Raw genomic sequence first — 12,361 nt, 5'->3', positions numbered from 1 at the left:
ATGGAATGATTAATAACTTTCAAATTATAAACAAAAAATTATTTGAATTGTTCATTAAAGATGCATATTTTTATCTTTATCTATCTATCTATCTATCTATCTATCCCTTGTTTACATCGTTATTGTGCATATTACCATTTGTATATAAAATTTCATTGTATTTCATTTCATTGTAAGGTTTCATTCTTAATAATGATGATTAAATTAAAATGCAACGTTTCGTTCAAAAGACAGCTACGAAACGTTGTATATTAAAATTATTTAGCTAGTTACCAAGCAAGCTCGAGTGGTGTGCAGGATTTTTCTTTCTTTTGTTTTAATTTATTCGCCGCATCTAATAGATTCGATCGTGCGAGGAGCTACATATTTTATGACAGTTCAAAAAAATCAGTCTCTTCTTTTTCACTGCGCTGTCATTTGGAGGAATTAGCCATTTTAAAATAAAGAGTAATAGCATATATGTTAAAATTACAGTTTACACAGCTAGCCTACACTCTGTGGCTCAACATGATGCATAAGTCATGTCGCTATGGTGTGGGCGTGGCCGCAGCGTCTAAACCGGAACTGTTTTTCAGAGGAAATAAGTGTTGTATAGAGATTCTCTTCACTGCCTTTACCTTTACCACTGTAAGTAATAGCAAATGTTTTATTCTACCTTACTTTGCGGATAATAAAGCAGGTTTCTTATAATATGGAAAAGCTATCGTCTCAATAAACTCGTTGTCGTCGGCTTGTCATTTCTGTCAGATTGTTTTTAGCATTAGCCAGCAAGCTATTGTTCTGTCAGAGCTGCTGTTTCATGCTGTTCAAGTTTTGTTTGACAACCTCACCATCATGTATGTAAATTAATTTGTATTTATCTTCAGTGAGTTATGTATTTTATCTGTGTAAATATTCATGTTTGCTCTAATTAAAGAGGATAAACTGCTTGTCAACACTCACTGTCAGTTATTGTAAGTATTGTAATATTGTATTGTATATTGTAAGTAACGTAATTACAAGCTCATCATACAGTTACAATATTATAATCTTAATCCAGTTTGCATGCATAATAATTTTTGCAAAGTAATCGCGTATAAATCAAATCTGACTTGACTGGAGCCTGATAACTAGATATACTTATGTGTAATCAGTATCATTTGTTTCATTTGGTTTGAATTCATATCTATGAGAGATCTAACATCTTGTTTTGTTTTGGGGGCTTAAAACAAAATGAGCATTCAGACATGTTCTGTTTGTGCTTTTTTTCCGTCTCATCTTCAGTTATGTGTTTTTCATGATTGTCAGTGTTAAATAATAGCAGCAACTTAAAATGCAACCCAGGGCCCATCATGCTTTGCAAGAGCTCTGTTTTCTTTTGATGTATTATTATAGCTGAAATCATAATGTACATTTAAATCAGATTATAGCTATATTTTTAATAATAGTTAATTATATTTTTTTTATGTGTTGATTATTGAATGCATGTTTTCTATTTGGTGTTTACTGGCTACGGCTTTTAGAGATTATACTCCCTGCTCGAGTAAAACACGGCAAATCTATTTCATATGTCTCGCACACACAAACTTGCAGAAATTAATAAAATTCTTGCTGATAAAATGAGACGATAATTATTTATATCATGGTCAATATTTAAAATGTATACTGTTGTGTCTAATAAAAGCTCTTAAGTAGTAATTTTGTAAATGTCGTAAAAGTATATGCAGTCAGCAGTATGATGCTCTGGTGTTTGTTCAAGCTCCTGCTATTACATGTGGAGTGTTAATTTCTCCTGCTGAGAAAGTGTGTGCTGTAGGAGGGGGGTCACCGTGTTTATGAAGGGGGCTGAGTGTTGATAGGACGGTGCTTAGTAATTTGTCTGAGACCAGCTGCTTATTCCATAGAGACTCTCAGGTGTCAATCATCTAAGCAGTCAATCATTCCCTAATGTTGCCACACAGAGGTGTGTGTGTGTGTGTGTGTGTGTGTTTGACTTAACCATTTTCATTTCCATCAGATTTAGCTTGAAGTAGTTTGTTTTGTGATTTGTTTTTCCCCACTCTTTCTTTCTTTCTTTCTTTCTTTCTTTCTTTCTTTAGCTTGTCTTTCTTTCTTTCTTTCTTTCTTTCTTTCTTTCTTTCTTTCTTTCTACCCCACTGATTTTTGGTTTGTCAAATAATACTAAAAAAGAATGATTTAAAAAAATCCCAAGTTACTTAATAGATTGTATTTTTCCCATTTTCTTAATTATTTTTAAAATTATCATTGTCACCCTGACATTGCTGGGGCACTTTTGAGTTTTGAATTAAATCATGTTCATGTAAAAGAGGTGTATTTAAATCATAGTATGCATGAATCGTATTTTAATGGACATCCAGACAAAAACAAAACAGGGCACCATTGACCTATATAATCTGTAAAGACAATTTCAGTATTTCCCAAAATATTGGCATCACCATAAAATTTCTGCAGAGAATATACATGTCAGGCACCTAGTTTATTTTACTGCTAGATGCGGCAATACGTCTTCTGAATCATCACTGTGGACTTTGAGGTCTGCTGTAGAAGTCAACCATCACCCTGTCCCCCATTATCTCTCTCTCTGGCCCATGCCAGAGACCACACAGATGCAGAAACACACCCTCCCAGACCACACAGAGTCAGTCATGGGGTCTTGCACGCAAACCGCCCTGGAGCTGTCAGTCTTGTGCTCCGTGTGGGTGTTTGTATAAGAGAGAGAGCGTCTGTGACAGTTCAAAAGCTACAGGAAAAAAATGCCTTGATTGCTCAGCTACTAGTTATATTGTATATAATGTTGCATCTCCGAACAGTAACACATTCGCTCTGTGTGAGCCGGATGGGTAGATTTATTTGTTCATGTCTTTAAATGCACTGAACATGCTGAATGTTTTAATGTGTTGCCTTCAGCAGTGATGAGAATGTCTCCTGAGCCTAAACAAAACACTGTTTACCTGTGTCTCACCTAGGTGTGTGAAGGATGTCTCGTGCACGCCAGCCTCCTTTGGTGACTGGCATCTCACCCAACGAGGGCGCGCCGTGGACCAAAGTCACTATTCGTGGAGAGAACCTGGGCACCGGACACAATGACCTCATAGGTAATACACATGCACAATTGAACAAACATACACTAGCGTCCAAAAGTTTGGGGTCAATAAGCTTTTTTTTTTTTTTTTTTTTTTTTTTGAAATTATTTCTTTTTTTTTTTTTTATTTTTTATTCAGCAAGGTTGCATTCAGTTGATTGTAAGTGACAGTAAAGACATGTTGCTAAAATTGTATGTTATTTTAATAAAAACATCCTGGGAAAAAAATCATGGTTTCCCTAAAAACATTAAACTGCAGAATGGTTTTCAACATTGATAATAATAAGTGATAGTAATAATACTTTTTTTTAATTGTAATAATATCTAAAAAAAATTGATTAAATAAATCACTGTGAGCACAAGAGACTTCTCACAAAAACATTTAAAAATCTTACTGACCCCAAACTTCTGAACACTTAAATTCAGACATTTTCTTAATTTCACACATTTTCTTCTAATTTAGCAAAGTGGAAAAAAAATGCAGCTGTTCAAATGAACATCTGCATACAGATATGATCACTCTATGAAATCTGGAGAAAAATAAATGGCATGGTTTAAATATGCTGCATAATATTTTAATATTGGTCTGCAGCTCAGTGAATCTGTTTTACAAGAGGTAAAACTAAAAGCAAAGCAAAAATCTGAATTTTTTATTGTTAGCTATATTAAACACAGATCTTTTTTCTTTTTTGTAACTAAGCAGCAAAAACAAACAAACAAACGAAAGGGAAGAAAAACACAGTACAGTTCGATGTTCACAAACCCAATCTACAATATAATAATTCAGTTTTTTAATGGGCCTGGATGGTCACATCAAATTAGAGCAGCACTCAGAGTAAGATGCCATTAAGGACCCGAGCTGAGGCTAATGTGGCCATTTGATTTCCTTTTCTCTTGGTCTTTGTCTGTCAGGTCTGTCTATCTGTGGTCATAACTGTTTGCTGACAGCAGAATGGATTACTGCTAGTAAGATAGTGTGTCGAGTGGGACCTGCTAAAGATGACAAGGGCGAGATCATCGTCACCACCAAGAGCGGAGGTCTAGGGACGTCCACGGTCTCCTTCAAACTGCTCAAACCTGAGAGGATCGGTGAGCCACACACACAAACTTTTGATGTGAAAAGAAAAAAAAATTCTGATAATTTCGGATCTCTGTAAATATGCTTTTTTTTTTTCTTTTTTTTTGCATTATCAGCATAATAATTATTATTATTGTGCATGTAAACACTCTCAATGTCTTTTATAGGCAAAATCACAATTTCAGTATTATTGATTACACACTCTTAAATGCACACATATGTTTTTTGAAGACTGATATGGATTTTAAGATTTTATGTATTTTGTGTTTAGGTATTCTGGATCAGTCTGCGGTCTGGGTTGATGAGTTGAGTTACTATGACATGAGGACCGATCGCAACAAAGGAATCTCTCCTCTCTCGCTGAGGCCGGCCAACCCTTTGGGCATCGAAATAGACAAGTAATGAAACATTCACAGTTCAGTTTGTGTTTTCCTCTCATGAACTTACAAAGTAATACATTTACACCCACAACTAAGCACACGCATTGCTGAACTCTAATTACACACATGTGCTCCATTTCTGACTGTCTTTTTAAAACACACACTCACATAGACCAAAACAAATGCATTTCCTTACACACTTCACCCAAAAAGCACTGCCCTGTGTTTATAGAAGCAGACTGCTGTGTTTATAAGGAAGGAGGTTCAGCAGAAAGTAGAAACAGCCCATTGTGTGTATGTCTTCTACCTGGGTGATGTCATTGGTACACCATTTCCTTAGATAGGAAGTTAAACTCTTCCTTTCCCTGACCTCTGCAGCACCTTTAACCATTTCTTATTTGTACCTATATATTCGAAAGAGATACACTACTGTTCAGAAGCTTTTAAAACCATTATCTTATACTCATCAAGTCTGCATTTATTTGTCATCAAAAATACAGTAAAACGTTAATTTGTGGAATATTATTGCAATTTCTATTCTAATCTATTAATAACATTTAATGTATTTTAAAATGTAATTTATTCCTGTGTTGTAAAGCTGAATTTGCAGCTGTTTTCAGTGTCACGTGATCATTCAGAAATCTTTCTAATATGCCAATTTTTGTATTTCTTTCCAAAAAATAAATCTTACTGTACCCAAACTTTTCAGCGGTATATGAGTCATATGTATTTCATCAGTCTGTTCTATGACACATCAAAAGACCCAGCGGGTAGCTGTATGCAGTGCTGTTTATATGTGGACCGATCTGGTTTGTGCCCTGTCTGGGTTTCTCTGTGGTCTGTAGAGTGGTAGAGCAGATGGTCTATGATCTGTGATGTTTTCATGATGGGTCTTTATAGATCAGCTGTGTGGGTGTCTAACTCTGTCTTTTGTTTTTCAGAGGGAAGGTTCCTCTGAAGGATCTGGAGAACATGTTCCCTCGGATGAGTGGAGACTTCACCAGCGAGAATTTCTCTGCCACCTGGTATCTCATGGAGAACCATTCTTCAACCAGGTCGGTCTATATACCATTTGTTAATCTGCCAAAAGAGATTTGTGTGTGATGTGGTGTTATGTTTGTTGCTGTTGTAGCTTTGAGCAACTGCGTGTGGCTGTGGCAAATCTTAAGAAACAGGCCAGTAAGAAGAATGAGGGCAGTCTGGCCTATGTGAAAGGAGGTCTTAGCACTTTCTTTGAGGCTCAGGATGCTCTTGCAGGTACGTGTGCTTAGTGTGTACATATTAAAACATATAAACACAGCCTTAAGTAATGAAGTAACCGTAAGTAAAGACAACATGAAATGGAATTCTTGCATTTGACTGTAGGAAACAGAAGCAGTTTTGAGGGAAACAGATCAGTGTGTGGGAAGTAATATAGGGTGGGACTGGATTGTGTCCATGAGGATTTTGTTGCATTTTTGGTCATGTTGTTAAAATTACTCATCCCGTAAATACAATGTTGTAATGACCAGTGGGAAGCATAGGATCTCCTTTGAGTCCCTTTTTGAGTTGATTGGAATTAAAGACTGTAAAAAAATTGGAATTGATCTAGCACATTTCTTTTTGTGTGTTGCTTGTCATTTGTCTGGCTACACTTATATTTATATTTATTTATGTATGTATACACACACACACACACACTATTAATTTTAAAAGTTCACACACACACACAGATATGGACACATTTTGTGGACTTCTGGTAAAGAATTTGCAAAGCTTGCCAGAAAACATTGAGACTACCAAAATGTCAGAGTGAAATTATGGTTTAAATTAAACACTGTTTTTTTGGTCTATCTTGGAAGTCCTCTGAGGAATATAATCTTGTTCTGATAGAAACGTTCGTGATTGTGTTACATTTTTTCCACAAAGAAAGTTATTTTGACCTTCACTGAATACTGTAACTTAAGCTTAATTTCTTGTTGCACTGCCTGGATTTAGACCTTTTTGACGACTCACTGGGTTGGTGCCTGTATTAAGAAATAAAGCACAGTCTATTTAGACAGTATGAATCTTAGATCTGCCGTTTAACCAAATTAGGTGCTTTTTTCCCCCACATTTCTTGTCTCATTGTACACAGGTGTATGTGTCTCTACTCAGACTGCTCTCGTGAGAGGTCAGTGTCACCAGACAGATTCTATTTTCAAATCTGTCTGTGTGTGTAGGACTTGTCTCGGGTCACTTGTCTCGAGTCAAACAGAAGAACTATTCTTAGCACTGCGTGTCAAAGTGATTGACAGGCTTGGGGACGGATAACAAGGCGTGGTTGTAATAATGTTTAGATGAGGTTGTAATAAGGTTGTCATTGTGCTGAGAGGAAACGAGAGCGCAGCAAACGGAAGCTGCACTGATTCCCAGAGAAGACTCCCAAAACTTACCAGCCAGAAGTCAAAACATACCTCAGAGACAGAGGAAGCTTACCACACAGCAATCTGGACCCCAGGGGTGTAGCCGGAGGTTAACCCTGACGTCATTGTGTACAGAAGTCTCCCAAATCCAGATGTGGAGAGAAAATAGACTTCATTTAGATTTTTGTGCAAATGTTTATCTCCCAATTTAAAGGCACTCTATAATATATGTATATATATATATATACACACACACACACACACACACATATGATCTGTTTGCATCCCCTTAAAAGGCCTTAAAATGTCTCAAATTCAGTTTAATGTCTCAAATTTAAAATCTCTTAAATAGTGTAACACAAGTCTAATGATCATTTAGGAGATCTTAAATTATGATACAGTCTAATGTGATTATTAAACTTAAATAGGCTCTGATTAAATGAAATAAATGTGAGCGCTGGCTACACATTCAAAGTTAAAGCAACACTATGTAAATTTTGGCGCTCTAACAGTTAATAAACAGAACTGCACGCATCCCGCGGAAGAATATTCTAACCGGAGCTACTTCTCCAAGTTTATGTCTATGGCGATTCACGCAGGTATGTGTTACTCCGCAGCGATGACGACCAGAACAGTCCAAAAAATAATCACTTAATATAAATGTACCGGGATTTGGGATAAGACAAAAAAGGCGGTTTGGTAGATTAATTTATTATGTACTCGCTCATTATATACATTTTGCAAATTTTGAACACAGAAAAAGTTACATAGTGTTGCTTTAAAACACTGCACTGTGGTATGTTCTACAGACTTGCGGTTTCAGAGCAGTTCGCAATCAGTGGACACCGCACATTTATGCCAACTGATTATATATGGTCTACTGTTGATGAATTATGGCAGTGTTTACGTTATGGGGTTTATATTGTAAAATGTTGCTGGTGGTTGCAAGAGTTTTTATTTTATTTGTAGTTTGGAGTAGTAATGCATAAACAATTCAAAATGGAATATACTTTGCGATTGTTTAGAATTAAAACACAGCATTATTCATAAAATCTTTATTATTGTTATTATTATTTGTAATTTGGTCGCACAATAAGCTGTATCCAGCGCTTTATTCAACTTAAACTCTTGTAGTTTCTCATTGGGCCACCATGTCACAGTAAGGAAAAACTAAGAACATTATTTAAAACATTCAATAAACAGATTTCTTGTTAATGCATTATTATTATATCAGCAAAATCTAATATTAGTTGACCTCTTGATTATATTTAATCTTGCAGTTATTTTGCATTCTGTTTAGCTGATAAGCAGTATTAAGTCTTCAGTGAATGTACAGTATATGGCCTGTTTAAACAAGTTGAATTAATTGAATTATGTGATTTATTTTGAGATTGTATAGGTTTGTTCTGTATGGACATACAGTATGAAAATGTCTTAAAAAGGTCTTAAAGTCTTACATTTGGTTTCAAAAACTGCATATACCCAGGTTTTGTTAAGACAGTGTAATATAACGTTCAAAAGGACAGCATCTATTTGAAAAAGAAATCTTTTGTTACATCATAAATGTCTTTACTGTCTCTTTGATTAACTATTTGCATCCTTGTTAAATACAGGAATACATTTCTTTAAAAAAAAAAAAAAGTAACTGACCCCAAACTTGCTCTCAAACATTAATTTTTTTTCTCTCTCCCACTTTCTATGTCCAGCTATCCATCAGAAGCTTGAATCGGACGGCACTGAGAAGGTGGGGGGCTCTATGACCCAGCGACTAGAGAATGTCCTTAACAGTAAGACATAAAACCAAACACATGCTCAAAATCACACACGATTACACAAAGCAGCTAAATTTAGGATCAGACTTGCATATGCATTCTCTTTAGACCATCAAAGCCACACATTTCACACAGACCTCGGTGTGTTTCTGTGAGTGCGTGTGTTCGAGTCCACTCATATCCCAATCATATCTCCATGTCAATTCTCTCATGTGACGGTAGGTCAATAAACACGCTCGTTTCCTGCGCGCCGCACAAATAAACCAGTCACACACTGACATGCTTTCATCGCCAACCCCTCCTCATCCTCCTCACCACCCATCTTTACAAGTACATTTAGATGTATGTTCTTACCAAAGCCACTTACTGCCTTTGACTCTCAGCCAATCACAAACAGACTCAATGGTGGAAAAAAGGCTGGTCAGACTTTTAGAGTGGTCAGGGGGCTGGTTCTTATTAAATCTGGCCAAGGGAATCCAGAATAGCTCTGACCACCCAAGAAGAGGGAGCACAAGAGATCTTGAATTCATTTCAAACCGGGCGAGAATGATTAAACCACTTTTTATCAGCTGTTGTCCTTCTACACCCTTTTCTCATCTCTTTCCATTCGCTCATTCCTCTCAGGAGCAAGTGAAACTGCTGACACCCTGTTTCAAGAAGTGTTGGGCAGAAAGGACAAGGCTGACTCCACACGCAACGCTCTCAATGTCCTCCAGAGATTCAAGTTTCTGTTTAACTTGCCACTCAACATAGAACGCAACATCCAGAAGGTGGCATCCTCCATACGTATACACACCTTTTTTTTTTTTAATGCTTTCTCCTACACACTACCGTTCAACAGTTTGGTTACAGGGATATTTGGGATATTTAATTAATTCATATATTTATTCAGTAAGGACACATTAAATTGACCAAAGTGACAGTAAAAACTTTTTTTCATTGTTGCAAAACAATTTTTTAATAAAGGCTGTTCCTTGGAAACTTCTGTTCATCAAAGGATTTATGTATCACAGTTTCCATAAAATTAATAAGCATCACAGCTGTTTTCAATATTGATAATAATAAAAAAGTTTTGTTTCTTGAATACCAAATTCAGCATATTAGAATGATTTCTGAAGAATTTGACACTGATGACTGGAGTAATGGCTGCTGAATATAATAATAAATTACATTTTAAAATATATTAAGATAAAAAGCAGTTATTTTAAATTGTAATGGTATTATCACAGTATGTGACCCTGGAGCATAAAACCAGTCATAAGTAGCACAGGTATATTTGTAGCCAAAAATAGATTGCATGGGTCAGCATTATCGATTTTTCTTTTATGCCAAAATCTTTAGGATTTTAAGTAAAAATCATGTTCCATGAAGATATTTTGTACATTTCCTACCATAAATATATCAAAACTTTATTTTTGATTAGTAATATGCATTGCTAAGAACTTCATTTGGACAAATTTTCAAGGCGATTTTCTCAATATTTTAATTTTTTGCTCCCTCAGTTTCCATTTTTTGAAATATTTGTATCTCGGCCAAATATTGTCCTATCCTAACAAACCATAAATCAATGGAAAATCTTTCAGATGATGTATAAATCTCAATTTCAAAAAATTGGGCCAGTTTTGTGGTCCAGGGTCACATATTTCACAAGTATTATAAAGTATTTCTGATTAGAAAACTGCAGCAGAAGTGTCTTCTTTTAAAAACATTGCAAAATCTTACCTTCCCCAAACTTTTGAACAGTAGTATATACACTCTACGATATATAAAAATGATCTCTGAATGTTAAACTGACTGTGTATGTGTGTATGTTTTCCTTCCAGGGCGATTATGACGTTGTTATCAATGATTATGAGAAAGCCAAATCTCTGTTTGGGAACACAGAGGTCCCAGTCTTTAAGAAAGGTGATCTTTATTGATAATGGCTGATAATATATGTCAATGTGACACGCATCCTCTTATATACATTCACATTAGCTGGAGTGCTGTGTAAATGTTAAGAAAGATTGTCTGCATATGTGTTTGTAGTGTATTCGGAGGTGGAGACACGGATAGAAGCCTTGAGGAAACTGCTTTTGGATAAACTTCTCGAGACACCATCCACTCTACATGATCAGAAACGCTATATCAGGTGTGTGACAAGCAACTTGCAAAGAATAACTGCAATTGCGTTTCTAAGAGAACTGTGTGAAAAAGTATATTTAAATTGTTAATTTTAATTATAAATATTGATTTTATTTAGTGCTGTCAAACGATTAATCGCGATTAATCGCATCCAAAATAAAAGTTTTTGTTTGCATAATATATGCAATATATGTGTGTGTGTTCTGTGTATATTTATTATGTATATATAAATACACACACATACAGTGTATATTTTGAAAATATTTACATGTATTTTCATGCCTGTATTTATATTCATATAATTTATATTATAAATAAATATATTTAATATATAAACAACATATTTTTCTGAAATATATACATGGATATACACAGCACACATGCATATATTATGTAAACAAAAACTTTTATTTTGGATATCGCGATTAATTGTTTGACAGCACTAATTTTATTATAACAAATGTTTTGCATGTTTTCAAAAGAAGTGCTTACCTAGGCTGCATTTATTTGATCAAAACATTTCTAAGGTAAAAACGGTAATATTGAAAAATATTATTACAGTTTAATTGTTGTTTTTGTTTTTGAATATATTTTTTAAATGTAATTGATTCCTGTTATGCAAAGCTGAATTATCAGCATCATTACTCGGCTAAAAACACATCTCTTCCATCTTTATTTGACCCTCTAACTCTAGCACTCTCTATTATATTTCTGTTATTAAAAACAAAACAAAAAAACAACTAGCTTTCTAATCTTTTTGTAGTCTGTTTGTTTTCTTTTCATTTATTATTAACAAAAGCAAAAAGGTATATTTTATACTTAATTATTTACATTCCCTGACTTACATGACTTGTCATTGTGCGAGGGGTTTAAGGGGGTCCCGATAAGGACACAGTTATATTGCTCTAATGATTTTCTCTCTTTTACTCAAGATATCTGTCAGATCTACATGCTCCAGGTGACCCGGCATGGAAATGTATAATCGCTCAACACAAGTGGATCTTGCAGCTGATGCAAAACTGTAAAGAAGATTTTATCAAAGAGCAGAAAGGTACACACACACACGCAGCTAGTCTGAAATAAATTGATAGTTCCTCTACAGCTCCGAAGAGTGAAAGCAGTGTGTGTGTTCTGCCCTGTGTGTGTGTGTTTAGATAGAGAGCAGCCCGTGTGTGGTCTGGTCATGACCCTATAGAGAACAGGAAGTTGACAGAGCACTATAGTGTGGCAGAGCTGGGGGGGGGTTGCTGTAGAGAGAGACAGACATGGGGGAATACAAGAAGAGAGAGGAGCATAGATAAACACATGAGATGATTAGACACCTGGATCAACACCAGCACTCATTTTTTATCAAAAGAAAGACAGTAAATGTCCAAGTGGCTGAATGGTATACATCTTTATCTGTGAGAGAGAAACATGACATGTGTACACTATCTGGACATATTGAGTGTTTCAGACTATATCAACAATTTAATCAAGACCCAGGAAGAGCCCCAGAAAGACCTTTATTGCCATCTACTGTCAGAGAAGAGCTACTGCAC

The 12,361-nt window shown here is 35.4% G+C and overlaps 1 protein-coding gene across 2 annotated transcripts in view; it reads left to right on the top strand.

Annotated features, from left to right (window-relative positions):
- Positions 1 to 513: 513 nt before the first annotated feature.
- The window catches only part of LOC109044844 (exocyst complex component 2-like), a 28,588-nt gene continuing 16,740 nt past the window's right edge, over positions 514 to 12,361 (top strand). For both annotated transcript variants that reach the window (XM_042746990.1, XM_042746989.1), the window contains exons 1-11: positions 514 to 627; positions 2,967 to 3,095; positions 3,995 to 4,171; positions 4,432 to 4,558; positions 5,482 to 5,595; positions 5,673 to 5,797; positions 8,631 to 8,711; positions 9,321 to 9,466; positions 10,520 to 10,601; positions 10,725 to 10,827; positions 11,753 to 11,871. In XM_042746990.1, coding sequence (XP_042602924.1) covers positions 2,978 to 3,095; positions 3,995 to 4,171; positions 4,432 to 4,558; positions 5,482 to 5,595; positions 5,673 to 5,797; positions 8,631 to 8,711; positions 9,321 to 9,466; positions 10,520 to 10,601; positions 10,725 to 10,827; positions 11,753 to 11,871 — 1,192 coding nt within the window. In that variant the 5' untranslated portion in view covers positions 514 to 627; positions 2,967 to 2,977. The remainder of the gene's footprint in view (positions 628 to 2,966; positions 3,096 to 3,994; positions 4,172 to 4,431; positions 4,559 to 5,481; positions 5,596 to 5,672; positions 5,798 to 8,630; positions 8,712 to 9,320; positions 9,467 to 10,519; positions 10,602 to 10,724; positions 10,828 to 11,752; positions 11,872 to 12,361) is intronic.

The sequence above is a fragment of the Cyprinus carpio genome, chromosome B20, assembly GCF_018340385.1.
Source record: "Cyprinus carpio isolate SPL01 chromosome B20, ASM1834038v1, whole genome shotgun sequence".
In the NCBI taxonomy this organism is placed as follows: Eukaryota; Metazoa; Chordata; class Actinopteri; order Cypriniformes; family Cyprinidae; genus Cyprinus; species Cyprinus carpio.
The sequence above is the reverse complement of the archived record's forward strand: the minus strand, read 5'-3'. Positions and strand labels throughout refer to the sequence as shown.